The 23,916-nt window shown below is 38.0% G+C and overlaps 1 protein-coding gene across 4 annotated transcripts in view; it reads right to left on the bottom strand.

Annotated features, from left to right (window-relative positions):
* TADA2A (transcriptional adaptor 2A) overlaps positions 1-23,916 on the bottom strand; it is a 64,374-nt gene that overhangs the window by 36,897 nt on the left and 3,561 nt on the right. For all 4 annotated transcript variants that reach the window (XR_006352744.1, XM_043962715.1, XM_043962713.1 and 1 more), the window contains exons 3-5: positions 11,598-11,704; positions 8,724-8,783; positions 9-100 (exon numbers count right to left, since the gene is read on the bottom strand). Coding sequence is in view for 3 of the 4 variants with exons in the window: in XM_043962715.1 (XP_043818650.1) it covers positions 9-100; positions 8,724-8,783; positions 11,598-11,704 (259 nt within the window). In the remaining variant the exon portion in view is untranslated. The remainder of the gene's footprint in view (positions 1-8; positions 101-8,723; positions 8,784-11,597; positions 11,705-23,916) is intronic.

Raw genomic sequence — 23,916 nt, forward strand, 5'->3', positions numbered from 1 at the left:
CCTCTCACCAGTTTCCAAAGCCACAGTCCATCACAGCTTCCAGAAGGGCCATTTCCTCTTGAGCAGTCCAGCTGGGATCAAGGACAGGAAAGTCTGAGGTCTGAAGGAAGTGATTTTACAAAAATCAATTAACTACAAAATAGTAGAAATGGGTCCTGGTATCTTTGATCATTGTTTCTGGTCTTGCTGAATAATCTGCATCATTATGGTGCCAAGGGGTTTCTGAACTAAATTCCTATAAGTCGTCAGCCTCTCATCTCCATTTCCCCCCAACATAAAAGCTTCTTTAGGAAATATCACTACCTGACAAAAGATGGAAATAGGGAGTGTGGAGAGGAGCTATAAATTGGTCTGGCCATAATGGAATTCAATCTGGCCTTATGCAAAAAAAGGGACTAAAATGTTCATTCTGTGAGACCCAGAGATCCTACTACTGCGATATATGCCTCAAGGAGGTCATCAATCTGAAGAAATTCTGATACACAACAAAATATTTACATAAGCATTTTTTGAAGTAGCAAAGAACTGAAACAAAGTAGATACCTATCAATCACGGAATAGCTAAACCAATAAATATAATTAATATAACTTTGCTGTAGAAAATGATTATTATAAGGGCCACAGAGAAGCCTGAAAAGACTTAGATGAACTGATGCAAGGTGAAATAAAGGGAACCAGGAAAACAATATGTACAATGACTACAATAGTATAAGTGGAAAGAATAACAATAAAACAACTGAAATTAAGCCCTTTAAAATGATAATGACCAAGCTTGGTCCTAAAGAAGAGATGAGAAAATGTATCTCTGTTCCTTCATTGAAGAGGTGAGCAACTATAGGTATGGAACACTTCTACACAACATTCTAAGTTATACTTGGTCAATGTGTTGGTTATTTTTGTTGATTTTTTTTTTCTTATTTTTCTTCCTTGTTAGAAGGGATGGCTCTCTGGGGCAGGCAGGGAAGAGCTGTGCAGGGGATAAAAAATGCAGGGGATAAAAAAGTATCAATAAAATTATTTTAAAATGTAAAAAAACCATCAGCCACCATTGTTGGGTAAGGAACAAAAAGAAACATTAAAATACCTGTCACAAGAAACCTTCTGGGTATCTAGGCATACATATGTATGTGCTTTTCATAATAAATATTCCTTTGAGAATTTATTGCCATTACACCAAATTTAGTGAGGTCTTCCTAGAGGACTAGCATTGTTAGAAACTAGTCAATACTAGGGCAGCTAGGGGGCGCAGTGGATAGAGCACTGGCCCTGGAGTCAAGGGGACCTGAGTTCAAATCCGACCTCAGACACTTAACACTTCCTAGCTGTGTGACCCTGGGCAAGTCACTTAACCCCAATTGCCTCACAAAAAAAAAAAAAAAAGAAACTAGTCAATACTAGAGAAACATGACATAGTCTCTGCACACAAGGAGCCCAAAAGTAACTACTACCAATCAGGAGGACTAGGAATAGGACTCTGAAATCCAGCAAGTCATACACCTACTGAAAGGTCCTGAAAACAATGAAAAGTGTTTTTATCCCTGTCAACCTTTGAGAACAACAGAAAATCATATACAGAGGGCTTTAAAAGCTTGCAAAGTAAGATGGATCATTTTGATTCCATTAGAAAGGTTTTGAACAAATAAAAATCAGTACAACCAAGGAAAGCAGAAAGATGGGAAGCAATTTTTACAACCAGTGCTTCTGATAAAGGCCTAATTTCTCACATGTATAGAGAACTGAATCAATTTTTTTTTTTAAGTGAGGCAATTGGGGTTAAGTGACTTGTCCAGGGTCACACAGCTAGTAAGTGTTAAGTGTCTGAGGCCGGATTTGAACTTAGATCCTCCTGACTCCAGGGCCGGTGCTCTATCCACTGCGCCACCTAGCTGCCCCTGAATCAAATTTATAAGAATACAAGTCATTCCCCAATTGAGAAATGTTCAAAGGATATTAACAGGCAGTTTTCAGATGAAGAAATTAAAGCTATCTGAAGTCATATGAAAAAAAGTTCTGAATCACTATTAACTAGAGAAATAGAAATTAAAACTTCTTTGTGGTACCACCTCACACCTATCAGATTGGCTAATATGACAAAAAAGGAAAATAATAAATGCTACAGAAGATGTGGGAAAGTTGGAACACTAATGCATTGTTGGTAGAATTGTGAACTGATCCAACCATTCTGGAGATTAATTTGGAACTATTCTAATAAAACTGTGCACACCCTTTGACCCAGCAATATACCACTAGGTCTGTATCCCAAAGAGATCATAAAAAAGGAAAAGGACCAACATATACAAAAAATATTTATAGCAGCAATTTTTATGGTGGCAAAGAATTGGAAATTGAAGAGATGCCCATCAATTAGGGAATGGCTGAACAAGTTATGTTATATGAGTGTAACAGAATACTATTGTGCTACAAGAAATGATGAGCAGTCAGATTTCAGAAAAACTTGGAAAGACTTACATGAACTGATGCTGAATGAAGTGAGCAAAACCAGGAGAACATTGTACAGTAACAGCAACATTATGCAATGATAAACTTAGCTCTTCTCAGCAATACAATGATCCAAAACAATTCCAAAAGACTCATGATGAAAAATGCTCTCCACATCCAGAAAAAGAACTATGGAGTCTGAATACAGATCCAGGTATACTATTTTCACTTTATTTGTTGTTTTTTAATTTTTTTCTTTCTTGTGGTTTTCCATTTTGTTCTGATTCTTCTTTCACAATATGACTAATATGGAAATATGTTTAATGTGATTATACATATATAACCTATATCAGATTGCTTTCTGTCTTGAGCAGGGGAGAAGGAAGGGAGGGAGAGAGAAAAATTTGGAACTCAATCTTACACAAGTGAATGTTGAAAACTATCTTTACATGTAATTGGAAAAAAATAAAATACTATTAAGGAAAAAAAAGTTTGCAAAGTGGTTTCCTTACAACCACCTTGGGAAGCAGGTGATGCTTGCAAGCATTATTACCCTCATTTTACAGATGAGGAAACTAAGGTTCAGAGATTCTTGCCTTGCTTCATGTCACATGACTAGAAAGTATCTGAGCTGGGATTCAAACCCAGGTCCTTGACTGATTCCACCTAACAGCCTACTCTTTTCACCATATCACGGTGCATCCCAAAGGCCTTAGATTAATCCAACAATCCTCACCAACTACAAAATAAGGCAAACAGGAAGTAATGAACATAAGGCTAGTTGTGGAAGGAGCTACTCAAAGATGTAATAATCAAATGACAAAAAGGTATATAGCCTGCGGGGTTTCTGATTCATGCTCCACCTGCCACAGCAAAAATACCTTGTTAATATGAAGCTAAGATATGATTTAGACTCTCTCCCCTTCCAGAATTTTTTTTTACATGATCTGAAGTTTCCTATATGGAAAATCAATAATCTTTATTACTGTAGAAAATAAAATTTAGAAAAAGGTGAGAAAGTCAATGGGAAAATTCCCCATCTGAATGAAGAGGCCTGGAGTGTATGAACTCTTAAGGAGTAACTGATGTCTATATACTAAAGGCCTGTATTATGATCCCATCATCCCTACTCATCCTCTCCCCAAAGGGAACAGAGAAAATTTAAAATACACACACACACACATACATATACAGTAGCAATTTGTCACTGTAAATGTGTTCTGTGTGTATGAGAGAAAGAGAGAGAGAGAGAGATGATCTAATTGGAAAAACTAAATAAGGAAAAAGTTAAACTTGCAGAGAAATTTGGTTTCCAAGGGAGATGGGAACCAAACTGGCTAACAAGAGAATCTGGCCACTTTAGCAGATACATCCTTATAGTGGAGAAATGTGACTCATCAGGCCAAGCAAGCTTGAGTGAATCATCCCTTAAGATCTTCACCCTTCTCTGATCTCATTCTGTATACCCACCAAATGATTTTTTAAATCTTAATTCAGTTGCTCAAAGAGATTTTCCTACTGGGAAAAAGCAGTTTGTAAATGTTAAGAATGAATATTTGGGCCACTTCACATTTTATATTCCTAATTTTAAATGAATAAATTCGCATTCTAGTGCCAGTTGATCTTTTGTGAGTTTGGAAAGCATGAGCTAGTTTCCCCTGAGCCTGTGCAACTCTAAGTTGGATAGTAAAATGCCAGACCCTGGAGAACACAAAGAGTAATGAACAAAAATAATTTTATGGGAAGAGTTGTTTTTTTTTTTTAGTGAGGCAATCGGGGTTAAGTGACTTGCCCAGGGTCACACAGCTAGTAAGTGTTAAGTGTCTGAGGCCGGATTTGAACTCAGGTACTCCTGACTCCAGGGCCCGTGCTCCATCCACTGTGCCACCTAGCTTCCCCTATGGGAAGAGTTCTTAATTTCATTTTTCTCATGGACCCCTTGAACAGTCTGGTGATGCCTACTAGCCCCTTCTCAGTATAATGTTTTTGAATGTATAAAACAAAACATTTAGGGTTACAGAGAAAACAAATTATACAGAAACAGTTATCAAAATATTTTAAAAAACAAGCCCAAAGACCCTAGGTTAAAAACTCCTGGACTACAGAAAAGTCCTCTTTTAATACCCTTAAAATTACTTAAAAAAAAAAGACAATAGGGGCGGCTAGGTGGCTCAGTGGATTAAGCACCGGCCCTGGATTCAGGAGTACCTGAGTTCAAATCCAGCCTCAGACACTTGACACTTACTAGCTGTGTGACCCTGGGCAAGTCACTTAACCCCCATTGCCCTGCAAAAAAAAAAAAAAGAACCTTGGGGGCAGCTAGGTGGCTCAGTGGATAGAGCACCAGCCCTGGAGTCAGGAGTACCTGAGTTCAAATCCGGCCTCAGACACTTAACACTTACTAGCTGTGTGACCCTGGGCAAGTCACTTAATACCAATTGCCTCACTAAAAAAAAAAAAAGACAATAAAAATCACGATTTCAAACCATATTATAAAAAATAGTTTCCTACTGTTTTTCTCCGTTGAGGACAGTGAAACCACCACCTATCACAAGCCCTAAAGTGCTTACAGAGAAAACAAATAACACTCAAGAGAATGAAGACCAGAAATGCAACTAAATTAGATCAAGTATATTTAGAGGGCCTTGATGCTGGAGGTGATACAACTGTGAGGGTTCTATTTAAAGAAGGGGAAGACAGCAAAGGAATGAGAAAAAATTTCAGATCTTACTGATACCAAAAAAAGTCGATCAAGAGAATATAAACAATCATCAACCTGCGTGCCTATGTTCTCATCTATAAGTGAATGGATGAGGGTATATGTAGTCAACAAGTAGGCTTTCAAAAAGATTCAACAACGGGACACATCTTTACCACCTCACAGCCAAATGAAAGACATACAGAATATAAGATGCCATTGTGCTTACTGGTTGTTGGTTACCAATTTAAAAAAAGAAAGAAATGCTACCATGTAAGCTATTTTACAACAAAGTACTTCCTATCCATACATGAAAGTCCCTTGAGATTCTTTAGAACACATAAGAACAGAAATAATCTTGCTCAGTGATCTGATAATAAACATAAGGGGAGGTGAAAACCCAGGAAGATATATTGGGAGAATGCCTAAAGTCTTCTCTACTGTGATGAGAAAGATCTAGCATAGAGCTCAGGTCAAGGAAGGATTCCCTGTGGATGGTGAGATACTTCAGCTACTCCTGCTGCAGATGACAGACATTGGGCTGAATGTATCGAGCCCCAAGACACTGCAGAGCTTCCTGGAAGAGCTCTATAATCATTCAAAGGAGTTTGGTCTGTCTATCCACACAGGACATACCAAGCAAATGAAGAATGTCTACTACCCAAATCTCAACATGCATACCTGAATGGACACCCTATAGAGCTTATCCAGCAGTATGGATATCTGGGATAGACAATATGATACCTAAACTTGAAAAAGTCTTAAGGGGAAATTACAAAGGACTTTTACCAACACCAAGGTTCTCATAACACCAAAGCTCATCTATTCAATACAAAACTCTTCCTGGTGTTGATGTATAGCAGTGAGACCTTGAACACCTTTGCTTCTGAAGAACTGAAGAAATAAGGATCATATAGAAGACCATAGAAAGGTATATGGTGGGGGCAGCTAGGTGGCACAGTGGATAGAGCACCAGCCCTGGATTCAGGACTACCTGAGTTCAAATCCGGCCTCAGACACTTAACACTGACTAGCTGTGTGACCCTGGGCAAGTCACTTAACCCCAAATGCCTCACTAAAAAAAAAATTAAAGAAAGAAAAGTATATGGTGGGTGTGAGCAGGTTGTAATACATTACCAACAAGAAATTTCAAAGAACAAGAGTGAAGGAATTTGTATGATAGAAAGAGAAGATGGGCTGGTCATATGGCAAGAGTGAGGTATGGTGAAGAACTACCCTCAAGATGTTCAGGAAAAGTAAAGAAAGCCTCCATCATGTTGGGTGAACCACCCATGGCAGACACCCACAGCAGACTTTTGAGAGGCCATGAATAAGAGGTGAACCGGATGGGCCAGGATGGATGAGTAGTGTTTTGGAGAGATCACAAGATAGATGTGATTACTGATCTGTACACTTAAAAACAAACAAACAAACCCAGAACTCATCTGTATATCAGTAAACTTAAAAAATGACCTTTTAGACCCACATGTACAAAAATATTTATAGCAGTTCTCTTTGTGGTGGCAAAGAATTGTAAACTGAGGTGTTGCCCATCAATTTGGAAATGGCTGAACAAGTTGTGGTACATGAATGTAATGGAATACTATTGTGCTGTAAGAAATGATGAACAGGAGGAGTTCAGAGAAGTCCAGAAGGACTTACATGAACTGATGCAGACTGAGAGAAGCACAACCAGGAGAACATTGTACACAGTAACAGCAACATTGTGTGATGAACAATGGTGATAGACTTGGCTTTTCTTAGCAGTGGAACAATCCAGAACAGTTTCAAAGAACTAATGATAGAAAATGTTCTCAACATCCAGAAAAAAAGAACTGTGGATTATGAATGCAGATTGAACCATACTGTTTCTACTTTTGGGCTAATTTTTTTCTTCTTTTTTGAGGTTTTTCCCTTGTGCTCTGATTCTTCTTTTGCAAGATGACTAGTGCAGAAATATGTTTAATGTGATTATACATATATAACCTATATCAGACTGCTTTCTGTCTTTCGGGGGGAGAGAGGGAAGGGAGAGTGGGAGAAAAATTTGGAACTAAAAATACTATGAAAACTATCCTTATATGTAACTGGAAAACAATAAAATACTTTTATTTATTTAAAAAATGACCTTTTAGAAAATGATATACACTATACAGGTAAACACACGAATGCACTGTTGGTAGAGTTGAGAATTGGTGCTGCCAATTTGGAATTATGCCCCTACTGCCATTAAACTGTATATACCCTTTGACCCAGTGATACCACTACTGAGCATATATCCCAAAGAGATGAAAGGAAGAAGAAAAGGACCCATATGTACAAAAATGTATAATAGTTTTTTTCACAGTAGCCCCAAACTAGAAACTAAAGGGGTGCCCATTGCTAAACAAATGATGGTGTATGAATGTGAAGGAATGCTACTGTGTCATAAGAAATTATAAAATAGACAGTTTGAGAGATACCTGGGAAGGCTATGTGAACTGATGCAGAATGAAGTGAGCAGAATCACGACAACAATTTATACAATGATAACACTATAAGACTTAAGAACTCTGATCAATGACAAACAATAATTCTAGATGTCTGATAATGAAGCACCTCCTGAGAGAAAAAATGATGGACTCAAAATGCAGAAAAAAATCTATGCATTATTGGACATGGCCAATGAAAAAATTTGCTTGACTGGACTGTGCATATTTGTTGTGATGGTATTTTTTTCCTTTGTTTATTTGAAGGGGGGGCAGTGGAAAGGAGAGAATAAATGTTTGTTAATTAATAAATAAATAAATATTAAAATGACCTCTTATAGAGTTCTTTAAGATCTGAACCTCTTTGAAGCTCTTCCAGGGTCCTGGAGGCTTTGAAGGGCTGCACAATGATATGTGGTGAAGTAAAAGTTGTGAGCCAAGATATCCTGGTAGACTAAGAAGTTTCAAAAAAACTTACTATGCAACTATTATTGAAGTCAGAAAAGGAAGAATACAGGGGAAAAGATGCCCAGAAAAGCAAATGTGGAAGGAATAATAAAGTGGCAAGATGGATGGTGATGAAACCAAAGATGAGGACAGCTGATATCTCTTTGGCCCTCTGTGACTGAAAATGATGTGTAGGTACTTTCTCCTTTGATCTTTCCCACAGCCCTATAAGGTGTTTAGGATAAGTATTAGCAGCTTCATTTTATAAACAAGGAAACTGAATATCAAAAAACTGGCCTTGGGGCAGCTAAGTGGCACAGTGGATAGAGCACCAACCCTGGATTCAGGAGGACTTGAGTTCAAATCCGGCCGCAGACACTTAATACTTACTAGCTGTGTGACCCTGGGCAAGTCACTTAACCTCAATTATTTCACCAAAAAAAAACAAAACCAAAAACTGGTCTAAAGACCAATGGACTAGGAGTCTCCTGACCCAGATTGGTGTCTCATTGACTCTATTATCCACTAAATGGGTGACCTTGGGCCAATCACTTCCTTGGCCCTCAGTTTCCTGATTTCCAAAATGAGTGTGGTAGCCTAGTGAGCCCCTAAAGCCCCCTTTTCTAACATTACTGAGGACTTGTAAGATATCTGGTAATGTATGTTCTTACCATTATTTCGTAAGTGTGATCACTTTGATGCTTCTTGTATTCAAATCCTCGAGTGAAGCACTGTCAAACAGAGAAAACAACAGGTGACTCACAAGCTTTTCCAAATGCTGCTTTACAAGTTAGAGAAAGATCATTTTTTTTTCATATTTGGGTTCTTAGGATAGGACAGGGCAGGGGGGTCTGAACCTGTGAATTCACTGGATGTAAGGAATTCTCATGAAAGGAAACGTGCTCTACCATTGTAGGTAGGCACCTTCTTTGCAACACTAGAGCAATGGCAGTTAAGTAGCTAGTCCTGAGTGACCCATACCCAGGTATGTGTTAGAGGAAAGACTTGAATTCCCAGTTCTTGTCATTAAAAATGTTTTCAGGGGCAGCTAGATGGCACAGTGGATAGAGCACCAGCCCTGGATTCAGGAGGACCTGAGTTCAAATCCGGCCTCAGACACTTAACACTTACTAGCTGTGTGACCCTGGGCAAGTCACTTAATCCCCATTGCCCTGCAAAAAAAAAAAAAAAATGTTTTCAAAGTCTTTTGTTTGAAGCTTCAATCAAACAGGGTACTGGCCACCACAGCCATTGATAGAATGGCTGTCAGATAGAAAGACAAAGCCAATGGCCTTAACATTGGGGCTTTTGTCTGCATCTCCACAGACTGGTCTGACTCCTTCTGGCCGTCTGGACTAACCCAGTCATGTACTGTCATGTCTGTTATACAAGTTTCACTGCTATCAGGTTAAGATAGAAAGCAATATCTTGGGTTATATCAAGGGCAGCAATCCTTCCCCCTGGGGTGTACTTACTATCTCAGTATTTTAGTTTTCCCAACCAAAGCAGTGTGAAGAGTGCCAAGGCACAGAAAGAAAGGGTTTGTTTGGACCAAAATATTCATGGCAGAGCTTTTGGGTGCAATAAAAATAGAGATAGGTACTTGACCCATGGTGTCATTAGTATAGGGAATTCCCTTCTACCAATACAGGTCAGAACTTTCTCTGCAACTCAAAGTCTTAGAGATTGGCTGAGAGCAGAGAGGTTATCCAGGTTCACACAGCTAGTAGGTTTCATGGGTAGGACCTGAACTTGGATATTTCTGACTTCAAGGCCAGTTCTCTATCTGTTTTCCATACAGCCTTTGATATAGGGGAAGAAAGCAGAAACTGTGATAGCGGAGATGCCGAATAAACTGTAGTACATTAATGCAATGGAACATGATTCAATCATTAGAACATACTAATGGAAGAAATTCAGAGAACCTGGAAAAGTTTCTCTAATTCAATGCAGAGTAAAACAAGCAAGGAAAAAATACACTATAACTAAGAGGTAAATGAAAAGAACACTTTAAAAAAAAGCCAAATTCAAAATACTTTGCAATGGTCAATACCAGCCCTGAAGAAGAAATGAGGAAATGTACCATTCCTCTTTCTCTGGAGGAATGGGGGTCTACAGGGTAGAATGTCGCATGCCCTATTGGACACGGTCACTCCGTAGGTTGGCTGTGCTTAAATTTTTTCCTTATATAAAGAAGGGTTCCTTGGATAGAGAATATATCTAGAAAAGATCATGATGTGAAAATAAATCACATCAATAAAACTTAGTATTTAAAATTAATAAATAAGGAAGAAGGGAAAGGGACAAGTATTAAAGTAAAAGGGAGACCAACACCTGCCAGATCTGCTTCCAAAATATGAGCCAAAAGAACAGAATCTCAAGGAAGAACTGAGTTCTAATATAACCTCAGACACTTTCTAGCTCTGTGACCCTGGGCAAGCAACTTAACCTCTGCCTTTCTCTGTTTCTTCATCTGTAAAATGGGAATAATAATAGCATCTACCTCCCAGGGTTGTTGTGAGGATCAAATGAGATAATTTATGGGGGACATGATATCTGTCTTCAAATAGCTTTCATGTAGAAGGGAGATGAGATTTGCTTCTTGACTCCAGAGAATTAGGTGGTAGAGCAGATAGAGTGCCAGGCCTAGAGACAGGAAGACTCATCTTCATGAGTTCAAATCCAGTCTCAGACACTTCCTAGCTATGTGACCCTGGGCAAGTCATTTAACCCTGTCTGCCTCAGTCTCCACATCTGTAAAATTAGCTAGAGAAGAACATGGCAAACCCCTCCAGTATCTTTGCAAAGAAAACCCCAAATGGGGTCATGAAGAACTGGAAACAACTGAAATGACTGAACAATAACTTCAGGGGAAGCAGGTTTCACTTCAAGATAAGGAAGGACTCCCTAACAATTAGAGTTTTCCAGCAATAAGATAGTTGCCTCAGGAAACAGGAATATCCTCTTGCTAGTGGTTTTCAAGCAAGGGCTGTATTGCCCCTGTCAGGGATGTTTTAGATGGAATTCTTGGATCTGTGGTTATACTGGACTAGTTGATCTCTATAGTCATCTTCATCGACACTAAGGGTCTATACTTTTATTGTGCTGGGCAGTGTGGATGGGAGAGATGAAGTTCCACCAGAACAACCAGCATTAATCTCCTTCTATGCTATGACAATAGATCTAGGGTAGGAAAAACAAGTGCTCAGAATTTTGATCAATGCAGTGCTTAGTCATGACTTCAGAGGACTAATGGTAAACATATCTCCTGCCTCTAAGTACAGAGGTAGTGAACTATAGTATAAAGTGAGACACACATTTTATACTATAGTATAAAGTGAGACACACATTTTTAGAGAGTGTGTTTATTTGTTTTGTTTGACTGTCCTTGTTACAAAGAAGGGTGATTTGGGAGGGGGGGGTCATTGGGAAGTGACAGTGATAAAATTAATAAAAAAAGAAAAGGACATCAATAAAATGTTGTAAAAAAAAAAAAAGAGAAAGAGAGAGAGAGATGCAAATATTTGGGCTACTTGGTGAGTTACCTGCAAGCAGAGAAGGAATGGAGGAGGTCCACATTCAGCACATTTGATATAGGGCTCCATGAGATAGGAAGAGCAACCCCGGCAGGGAGGCTTATCGGAGGGATCATCTAGAAAAGAGGAAAAAAAGATAAAAAAAAGATATGATTATTTTTGGTCTTAATTTATTGATACTTTGGGTTTTTTACACTCTTCTTTTCTAAATACATCCCAGTGATTCCCTTCTAAAGAGAGTCATCTTTTATAACGCCACCCCCAAAAGAAAAAAAGCAGCTCAGTAAAATTAACCAACATATCAAGTAAATCCGACAAGATATGAAACATTCCATTCCACAGACTCCCCCACTTCTACAAAGAAGTGGGAAGGTGTATTTTCTCCCATTTTCTTTATGGCCAAGGGTCATCATTAATTACATAGTATTCAGGGTTTTGTGGGCTATCTTTTCATCATATTTTTCTATTTCAATTATATACATGATTATAATTATTGTATAAATTGTTCTTATGGTTCAGCTTATTTCACTTTGCTTTAGTTCATTAAACTCTTCCCATGGGAAGAAATGGAACATTAATAGAAGACTTTCAAGCATTCCTGACAAATAAACCAGTGCTGGATAGAATTTTTGAAAAAAACCCACAGGAGACAAGAGAAACCTAGGAAGGTGAATACATAGGAAAAACTAGAAAGTGTTAAATGAGGATTAAGTGTTTAAACTCTAATGGGGGAGAAAAGAGTGTCCCTTAAGAATCTCATTCTAGTAAGGGGTTACAAAAAGAGTTAAGAAAGAGGAACACAGGCGTAGGGTGTGGTTTTGCTCTCTTGTGTTGTTTTTAAAAGAGGAATGAAAAGGACAGGAAAAGGAATATATGAAGAAAGCAACAAAATTTGTCATAAAGAGAAAGGAAAAAATTACAATGAAAATAATTATAGAACATATAAAATATCTGGTCATCTACACACCAAAAAAACATAGGAATTAAATGAATACAACTCAAAATATTCTTCAAAGAAATAGAGACTTAAATAATTGGAGAGATAGTTATTGCTCATGACTGGGCTGAACCAATACAATAAAAATGACAATACTACCTAAATTAATTTGCAAATACAGTGCCTTGCTAATCAAATTCCCAAAGAGTTACTTTATAGAATGAACCAAATAATAACAAAAGTAACCTACAACAACAAATGGTAAAGAACCCCAAAGGAAATAATGAAAAAAAAGTGGGAAGAAGGGGTACCCCACAGTACCAGATCAAAAACTACACTACAAAGCAGTATCAAAACTAGTTCGTAGGGGCAGCTAGGTGGCACAGTAGATAAAGCACCAGCCCTGGATTCAGGAGGACCTGAGTTCAAATCTGATCTCAGACACTTGACACTTACTAGCTGTGTGACCCTGGGCAAGTCACTGAACCCTCATTGCCCTACCCCTCCCCAAAATTGGAAAGTAGTCTGGCAGAAATTAGGTTTAGAGCAATACTGCACACCATATATTACAATAAATTTAATGGATACGTGGCTTAGATATAAAGATCATGTCATAAACAAATTAGAGGAGAAAGAAGAGAGACATTTTTGCAACTATTAATAAGAGAAATTTTAACTAAAAATGGATAAAATGATAAAAAGTTTAAATGACAATTTTAAATAAATTTTAAAAGGTTTAGCAAAACAAAATCAATATAGTTAGAATGAGAATAGAAATGGTTTCTATCAAATGTCAATAATAAAGTTCTAATATTCAAGACATATACAGGAAATTGATATATAAGAATAAGAAAAATTCCCCAGTAGATAAATGTTAAAAAGGAAAAGTCAGCTATCAATGATCAAATGAGAAAATACTTCAATCCACTAATAATAAGAGTAATACAGGGGGCAGCTAGGTGGCGCAGTGGATAGAGCACCAGCCCTGGAGTCAGGAGTACCTGAGTTCAAATCCGGCCTCAGACACTTAACACTTACTAGCTGTGTGACCCTGGGCAAGTCACTTAACCCTCATTGCACCGCCAAAAAAAAAAAAAAAAAGAGTAATGCAAATGAAAACAACTCTAAGGTTCCATCTCAAACCACAAGAATGATGAAATAGGAAAATATCAATTTGCTGGAGGGCTGTGGGAGGGCAGGCACACTACAAGGCATTGTTGATCAAGCTGTAAATTAGTCTAACCATTTTGGAAGCAATTTGGAATTATTTCCAAAAAAGCATCAAACTCTACACACCTTTTGACTCACTAACTCACCACTAAGTAGTAGCACTACTAAGTATATACTACAAAGAGATCAAAGACATACATGTACAAAAATATTTATAGCAGCATTTTTTATTAAAACAAAGAGCTTCAAATAAAGTGGGTGCCTATAAATTGGGAATGGCCAACTAAACAAATTATGGTATAAGAACACAATAGAAAATTATTGTGCTATAAGAAATGAGGAAAGGGGAGTTAGCAGTACTACATCTCCAAGAAACCTGGGAAGACAAATATGAAATGAAGCAGAAAGAACATACACAATGATTATAACAATATTGTAAAGGAAGACAATTTTAAAAGATCTAAAAACTGATCAATGTCATGAACAATTGTAACTGTAGAAGACTGATGATGAAGCATGGTTTCTACCTTTTGTCAGAAAGGAAAAGGATTGCAGATGAAGAAGACATATTTTCAGACAGGACCAACGTGTCACTTTGTTTTAATTGACTGTTTTGAGTTATGTATTATAAAGAAGAGCAACTAGGTAATGCAGATGATATAGTGCTAGGTATGGAATCAGGAAGACCTACCTGTGTTCAAATCCAGTCTCAGACACTTACTAGCTGTGTGAACCTAGGCAAATCATGTAACTTTTCTCTGCCTCAGTTTCTTGAACTATGAAATGGAGATGTGGCGAGGATCAAATGAGATAATATTTGGAAAGTGCTGATTGCAGTACCTGGCACATCATAGATGCTTAATAAATGCTTGTTCCCTTCTCCTTCCCTTCTCTTATTTTGGGAGAGAGATTTGAGGAAGGAGGTTGAATAGAGTTTTGTTTTTGTTTTTGTTTTTTTTTAGTGAGGCAATTGGGGTTAAGTGACTTGCCCAGGGTCACACAGCTAGTAAGTGTCAAGTGTCTGAGGCCGGATTTGAACTCAGGTACTCCTGACTCCAGGGCCGGTGCTTTATCCAACTGTGCCACTTAGCTGCCCCCATTCTCCTTTTTTAAAAAAAAATCTCAGGGGCAGCTAGGTGGCGCAGTGGTTAAAGTACCGGCCCTGGAGTCAGGAGTACCTGAGTTCAAATCCGGCCTCAGACACTTGACACTTACTAGCTGTGTGACCCTCGGCAAGTCACTTAACCCCAATTGCCCTGCAAAAAAAGGAGAATCGATGGAACATTTAAAGAGAACAGATTAGCAAGTACCAAGTACTTTCTTATGAGACAGCAAATATTAACTAGATAGATACTAGAAAGTACAAAACAACCACTATTAGGTCTTTTACCCAAAGAGATCATAAAAAAGGGAAAAGGACCCACATGTACAAAAATATTTATAGCTGCTCTTTTTGTGGTGACAAGGAATTGGAAATTGGGGGGATGCCCATCAATTGGGGAATGGCTGAACAAATTGTGGTATATGAATGTAATGGAATACTATTGTGCTGTAAGAAATGATGAGCAGGTGGATTTCAGAGAAACCTGGAAGGACTTACATAAACTGATGCTGAGTGAGATGAGCAGAACCAGGAGAACATTGTACACAGTATCAACAACTTTGTGTGTTGATCAGCTGTGATAGACTTGACACTTCTCAGCAATACAATGGTCCAAGATAGTTCCAAAGGACTCATGATGGAAAATGCTCTCCAAATCCAGAAAAAAAAAGAACTATGGAATCTAGATGCAGATTGAACTATACCATTTCTACTTTGTTTTTCTTTTTTGAGGTTTTTCCCTTTTGCTCTGATTCTTCTTTCACAATATGACTAATACAGAAATATATTTAATGTGATTGTACATATATTACCTATATCAGATTACTTGCTGTCTTGGGGAGGGGGTAGGGAGGGGAGGAAGGGAGAAAAATTTGAAACTAGAAATCTTATAAAAATAAATATTGAAAACTATCTCTACATGTAACTAGATAATAATAAAATACTTTTCTAATTAAAAAAAAGAAAGTACAAAGCAAGTCTTAGTACTTGATACAAACATGTAAAAGAGTAACATGTACTAGTTAGTTGAAATCTTTTTCTGTTAATGGAAATGATGTTTATCAAGTTCCTTAAAAAAGAAAATTAAGGAAAAAACTAGTCTTCCCATAAATCTCTGTAGTCCTCATAGTTTTTTTAGTGGTATGATAGTACTTGATTACATTACATGTAAAACAACATATTTTAGCCATTCTCCAAATGATTGGTATCTACTTTGTTTCTAGTTATTTGCTACTATAAAAAGTGCTGCTATAAATATTTTAATGTATATGGGGCCCTTCTTTCTATCTTTACCCCCTAATGTAAATATCTAGCAGAGGGATCTTTGGGACAAAGGATATAGTAGATATTTTAGTCATTTTGGGGACCTGGGGGGGAGATAATTCTCAATTGTTTTCCAAAATGGTCAGACGAATTCATAGCTCCACCACTATAATTATGAGTGTATGAGTATTTCCAAAACCCCTCCAACATCATAGATTTTCCTGCTTTTTCTCATCTTTGCCAATTTGTTGAGCACGGGATGAAAATCTCAAGAGCTGTTTTGATTTCCCTTCCTCTTACTGCTAAGTGATGTGGAATACTCTTTCACATGGTTGTTTTAATTTTGCAATTCTCTTAAAATCTGTTTGTTTGGCAGTTTTCACATGAAGAAATTAAAGCTATCTATTGTCATATGAAAAAAATGTTCTAAATCACTATTGATTAGAGAAATGCAAATGAAAACAATTCTGAAATAACACCTTACACCTAGCAGACTGGCTAATATGACAAAAAAGGAAAATAATAAATGTCGAAGATGTGGGAAAATTGGAACACTTAATGCATTGCTAATGGAGTTATGAAATGATCCAACCATTCTGGAGACCAATTTGAAAGTACGTCTAAAGTGCTATGGGGCTGTGCATACGCTTTGACCCATAATACCACTACTAGGTCTGTATCCCAAAGAGAACATAAAAAAGGGAAAAGGACCCACATGTACAAAAATATTTACAGCAGCTCTCTTTGTGGTGGCAAAGAATTGGAAATCGAGGGGTTGCCCATCAACTGGGGAATAGCTGAACAAGTTGCGTTATATGAATGTAACAGAATACTATTGTGCTATAGGAAATGATGAGCAGGTAGATTTCAGAAAAACCTGAGAAGACTTAAATGAGTGAAGTGAGCAGAACCAGGAAAACAACGTACATAGTAACAGCAACATTGTATGATGATCAGCTGTGATAGACTTTTCTCAGCAATACAATGATCCAAGAAATTTCCAAAGGACTCATGATGGGAAATGCTCTCCACATCCAGAAAAAGAACTGTGGAATCTGGATGCAGATTGAATCATGCTATTTTTACTTTTTCTTTTGTTTTTTTTCTTCTTTGAGGTTTTTCCCTTTTGTTCTGATTCTTTTTTCACAACATGACTAATGTGGAAATATGTTTAATGTGATTGTCCATATATAACCTATATCAGATTGCTTGTTGTCTTGGGGAAGGGGAAGAGAATGAAGGAAAATTTGAAACTCAAAATCTTATAAAAACGAATGTTGAAAACTGTCCTTACATGTAACTGGAAAAAAAAATACTATTAAGGGGGAAAAAAACCAACCTGTTTGTTCTCTGTGGTAAATGGTTCTTAGTCTTCTATATTTGTGTAGTTCCATATATATCCTTTTTTTGGGGGGGTGAGGCAATTGTTGTTAAGTGACTTGCCCAGGGTCACACATCTAGTAACTGTCAAGTGTGTGAGGCTGGATTTGAACTCAGGTCCTCCTGAATCCAGGGCCAGTGCTCTATCCACTGTACCACCTAGCTGCCCCAGTTCCATATATATCTTGTTTTGTTTGTTTGTTTGTTTTGTGTGTGTGTGGTTTTGGGGGGGTTTTTTTGGTGCCGGGCAATGAGGGTTAAGTGACTTGCCCAGGGTCACGCATCTAGTATCAAGTGTCTAAGGCTGGATTTGAACTCAGGTCCTCCTGAATCCAGGGCTGGTGCTTTATCCACCAAGCCACCTAGTTGCCCCCTCCATATATATCTTGAATATCATACTCATTGTAGAGATCCTAATAGCATTGATTTTGTTCCTGGAAAAAGCTTTGCAATTTCATGTAACTAAAATTATCTATTTTATCTTTGGTAACAGTTGTTCTCCCTTGTTGATTTAATCTCTCCTTGAGTCATGGCTGTAACAGCTACTTGTTCTGGTTCTCTTCTAATTCTCCTTTTATGGCATGACCTTTAATATTCAGATCACATAGTTGCTTTTGATTTTACTGTGGTATTTACTATAAGAAGTTAATCTAAAAATAATTTCTCCCAAACTGCCTTATAGTTTTCCTGGAAGTTCTTATCCAATAGAGAGAGCTTTCTCAAGTAATTTATGTTGGCAGGTTTAATCAAACAGTGAGTTATTTATTGAGTTTGATTGTTTCTGATTCTTTCTTATCTAGTCTGTTCCATTGATCTACTTTTATATCTTTTTAATAATCAGTACCAAACAGTTCTAAAGATTACTTTTCCAAAGGGTAATTGGATATCTGGGCATGCCAGCCACACTCCATCCCCCTTCTGAGATCCAAGGCTTTTTGTTCCTGCAAATGGGTGTTGTTATTGGTTTGTCTGGCTCTATAACATATCCTCCCTGCAGTCATGATAAGCAAAAAGAGCACTTTAGGTTCATTGAAAACCTGAGAATTTCATAGTGACAACCCAGTGACCCAGTATACATAGGTTCACCAAGGAGAGGATGAGCTCAAACATACAAAAATGCTACTCTCCAAGGTACTGTCCAGATTGACAGTTCTATGACAAATACATCATAGGATTGCCAGTAATTTAAAAAAATAACCACGTCAGGGGCAGCTAGGTGGTAGAGTGGATAAAGCACCAGCCTGGCTTTCAGGAGGATCTGAGTTCAAATCTGGTCTCAAACACTTGACACTTAACTGTGACCCTGGGCAAGTCATTTAACCCTCACTGCCCTGCCCCCCTCAAAAAAACCCCCCACTTCACTTTCTAGTGTTGATGCAGGTTCCACCATGTGTCGAGTTCTATAACTTACCAAGAAAAAACAGAGTTCCTACCCTCAAGAAGCTTCCAGACACAAATCTGATGGAAGGGGACTGGAGAAACTGGCAGAGGTAGTTACTATATGAAGGATTTTTGCATGATTATTTCTCTTCATTATAAGCGAGGGTTCAATTTAGGGAGAAAGGGAATTTCCACAAATGACTGTGATGTAAAAACAAAAGACATCAATAAAATTAGTTTTTTTCTTAAGTGTGCTTTTAAGTGTAACTTTGGGGATATGCACAAACACACATGTGTGCGCACATATACAGGCATGTACACACGTGTGCACATGTCGATTGCACATATCCACCTGTGTATGATACCTTCATGTAGGTGTGTGGATATGTGTGCATGTATATTCACATATATCTGTGTTGCACTGTGTGCACACACGTACACATATCTGTATATGTTTTATATTATGTATATATGTATATATGCACATACATACATGCACAGATATGAAGAATTGTATACACATACTAAAGTTGGGTTGCAAATACAGGAACATTGGTCCCTTGCTCTTTGCTAGTCCCAAAAATGAACCCCTTTTAATGGCAAGACCAATTATGTGAGTGGGATGATAGAAGATCACTGCACCATAAGAAATTATGAATATGAAGAATTTAAAGAAACCAGAGTCACCTTGTATGAACTGATATGGACGGAAGCAAGCAGAATTAGGACAATTTATGTGATGACAATCATGTAAAAGGCAAATGCCACTGAGGAGCTTTAAAACTCAAATCATTTGGGTATCCAATCTTGACTTAAAGCCATTTTGGAAAGCAATTTAGAATTATGCAAAAAGAAAACAAAGTGACTAAACTATCTCCTCTCACTGCAATGAAACAAACCTCCCTCCCCTCAGAGGAAAGTTGGTGACCTGTGGGTGCAGGAGGTGATTTATATTCTTTAGACATGGCCAACGTGCTGATTTGTTATTTAATGGTAAGACAATATTCTGTTGGGGAAGAGGGGTTGCCCAGAGGAGGAGGGCATCATGGGAAATGATAGCAATATAAAAAAAATATATATTTTTCTTTAAATTAAAAAAAAATTTAAAAAGGAATGAAACTCATTCCTGACTTTCAATGACAACATATTCAGAAATACTAGTGATGTGACTGAAATCCAAAACATCTGAGACTCTAAAAATTCAGAGGCACAGAGCTGTGGTCCCCTAAACTTAGCTTCCAATGTAGTGTGAGCTGTCCTAGCAAGGTTGTTTTCTGTGATGCAGGATAAAAGTTTGAGAAAACATAAGCTCTTAAGGTACATGAATCTGTATAATGCAGGGCAGGGTTTTGTGGGATTTTTTAATGTATTATAATAGCATTTACCACCCGAAGCCCAGAAAACACTGCTCACTACCCAACCAGCCATGGTGATTTTTATTCTTTATATTTTTTTCTAAATGGGGATCTAGAAAAAAATGACTGGGAAAGAAATGTGTCCTTTCTGACATGGGCCCTGAATTCCATGGATAAAAACATAATGGGATGGAATCAGAGAAGGGACCTGGGGGCTTAGCTAGGCCAAGTTCTATTCAATAAACTTTCCACTGGATGTCGAGATCCCCTCTCACAACATCCTTTTTTTTTTTTTTTAATGGGGCAATGGGGTTAAGTGACTTGCCCAGGGTCACACAGCCAGTAAGTGTCAAGTGTCTGAGGCCGGATTTGAACTCAGGAACTCCTGAATCCAGGGCCGGTGCTTTATCCACTGCGCCACCTAGCCGCACCCCCTCTCACAACATCCTAACCAGTAATACAGCCTCCATCTGAGCATGCTTCCAATGACAGAACTTACTAATTAATGAGACAACATTGTGCCCAATTTCTCCTCATTTTAAATTTAATTTAAGGATGGACAACACATTGAATATTTTATACTACATGGCAGAGGCCACCTTTTTACTAAAGAAGGCCAGTTTTTACTAAACTCAAGATAATCTGACTCCTTGGTCCCTTATACCTTCCCTCTCTAAGGTTACTTAACCTTCCTAAGTCAGATTCTAGAATCACGGGGTCACAAATTTAGAGCTAGAAGGGACCTCAGAGGCCATTTAGCTCAACTCCCTCATTTTACAGATGGGAAAACTAAGGCTCAGGGAGGTAAAGCAATTTGCTCCAAGTCATACAGGTGGTGAGTGGCAGTCAGGATTTGAACCCAAGACCAGATGCTTTTTCTATGAGTTTTCAATTTTAAAGTCATTTAAGAAAGTAGAATAACGGGGCGGCTAGGTGGTGCAGTGGATAAAGCACTGTCTCTGGATTCAGGAGTACCTGAGTTCAAATCCTGCCTCAGACACTTACTAGCTGTGTGACCCTGGGCAAGTCACTTAACCCCCATTGCCCCGCAAAAAAAAAAAAAAAAGAAAGCAGAAAAACCCTCAGAAGGAGAAAGACAGAATTGGAAAGAAGCTGAATGGGTATTTCCTTGAAAAAATACTACCAGGGGAATAGAAATGATAATTCATAAAGCCTTTTTCCAATCCTTGGTCCAATGAATCCCCCAAACCCTATAACAGAATTTTGTATTTCAAAGGCCATGAATACATTATGGTGAAACTGGGAGTGAAGAGGATAGGGAAAGAGAGATAAGGAAATAGAAATCTTCTTACAGATTTCTTTCCTTTATCCAATAATAATTATTTCTTTTTTCTTTCTTTCTTTTTTTTGCAGGGCAATGAGGATTAAGTGACTTGCCCTGGGGTCACACAGCTATTAAATGTCAAGCATCTGAGGCTGGATTTGAACTCAGGTCCTCCTGAATCCAGGGTCAGTGCTTTATCCACTAAGCCACCTAGCTGGCCCTGCTAATAATTCTTGATTCCTTAACTAAAGTCCTATTTCAATGCTCCACTGTGGTACAGATAATGACCCTAGATTTTTTTTAGTGAGGCAATTGGGGTCAAGTGACTTGCCCAGGGTCACACAGCTAGTAAGTGTTAAGTGTCTAAGGCCGGATTTGAACTCAGGTACTCCTGACTCCAGGGCCGGTGCTCTATCCACTGCACCACCTAGCTGCCCCATAAGCTTTGTTTGTTTGTTTGTTTGGGGGGGGCAAGGTAATGAGGGTTGAGTGACTTGCCCAGGGTCACACAGCTAGCAAGTGTCAAGTGTCTGAGATAGGATTTGAACTCAGATCCTCCTGAATCCAGGGCCAGTGCTTTATCCACTGCACCACCTAGCTGCCCTTGACCCTAGATTCTTAAAGGCTACACTAGCAAAGTTCCATCTCTGAAAAAGGCCTCCCAACCTAGAAGTACTGGATGGTGTAGTGATCTGATGACTAGTCTAGTGAAATTCAGAGTCTCCTCACTAGAAGGCTGTCTGACAGCTAATAAATTTTTTCTAGCCACAGAAATTCATCAAACTATATTTCAAGACATGGAAGAATTGGGGTCTAGAAGTTGGACCCATATTGATTAAAGCAGATTCTTTTTTTTTTTTTTTTTTTTGGCGAGGCAATTGGGGTTAAGTCACTTGCCCAGGGTCACACAGCTAGTAAGTGTCAAGTGTCTGAGGCTGGATTTGAACTCAGGTCTTCCTGAATCCAGGGCTGGTGTTCCATCCACTGCACCACCTAGCTGTCCCAAAGCAGATTCTTAAAATAATGATTTATATTGTTATTATTGTTGTTGTTCAGGTTATATTCTAAAAAGATAAATTCTACCTAAAAGGGGCATTTTCTTTTTCCTTCCATTGGCATGTTACAATCTCTGGTTATGAGCACATCACTCCGGCTGTGTCTTGAGAGATTCTATTGTTAAAATTGTATTGTTCTCTCTTTTTAAAAATATCACCTTAGGGGGCGGCTAGGTGGCGCAGTGGATAAAGCACTGGCCCTGGATTCAGGAGTACCTGAGTTCAAATCCAGCCTCAGACACTTGCCACTTACTAGCTGTGTGACCCTGGGCAAGTCACTTATCCCCCATTGCCCCGCAAAAAAAAAAAAAAAATCACCTTAATTTCAAAACATATCCCTCTTCCCTCCACCACAGGACAAGCTATTCCTTCAAAGGACAAAGAAGAAAGAACAAAAGAGAAAAAAAACACAAAAATTATTTCAGTAAAACCAACCAATACATAAACCTAACCTGACAGCATATAAAATGTTCCATATTCATAGTCCCTTAACTCAACAAAAAAGGAAGGGAGACATATTTTCTTATCTCTTCTTTGAGGAAAAGTTTGGGCCTTATAATTATACAGTGCTTATTTTCATTGCTGTTGATGTTTTCATTTATACTTCTGTAGTTACTGAGTATATATTGTTTTTCTGATTCTGTAAACTTCACTCTTTGTCAAGTCCTGGAACTCTAAACCTTCCCATGCTTCTCTACATTCTTCACAGTCAGCAAAGAAACCCTATTGTTTTTTAAAATCAAGGTTTAGAAGATGTGGTATATGATTGTAATGGAATATTATTGTCCTATAAGAAATGATAAGCAGGGTATCAGAAAGCCTTGGAAAGACTTGTATGAACTGATGTATAATGAAGTGGAAAGAACCAGGAGAATGTTGTGCACACAACTGTGAATGACTTAGCTATTCTCAGCAATATAACGATCTAAGACAATCCCAAAGGACTAATAATGAAGCATACTATCCACCTCCAAAGAAATAACTGATATTGATTGAACACAGACTGAAGCATACTACTTTTCACTTTCTTTAATTTTTTTCTTTTATTTGAGTTTTCTTATACAAAATGACTAATATAGTTAGGTTTTACATAATTGCACATGTATAACCTATATGTGATTGCTTACGCCTCGGGGAGGGAGGAGGGAAAGAGGAATGGAATTTGGAACTCAAAATTTTAAATAAAAATGTTTATTATCAAAATAAACAAATAAATACAAATAAAATCAAAGTTTAGTCTGGAAAGACACAAAATGATGCAAAGTGAAATGAGCAGAACCAAGAGAACACTGTACACAGTAAGCAATATTGTATGATGATCAACTGTGAATGACTTAGCTCTTCTCAGCAATACAATGATCTAAGACAGTCCCAAAGGACTCATAATGAAAGATGCTATCC

This window comes from Dromiciops gliroides, chromosome 4, assembly GCF_019393635.1.
Source record: "Dromiciops gliroides isolate mDroGli1 chromosome 4, mDroGli1.pri, whole genome shotgun sequence".
Classification (NCBI taxonomy): domain Eukaryota; kingdom Metazoa; phylum Chordata; class Mammalia; order Microbiotheria; family Microbiotheriidae; genus Dromiciops; species Dromiciops gliroides.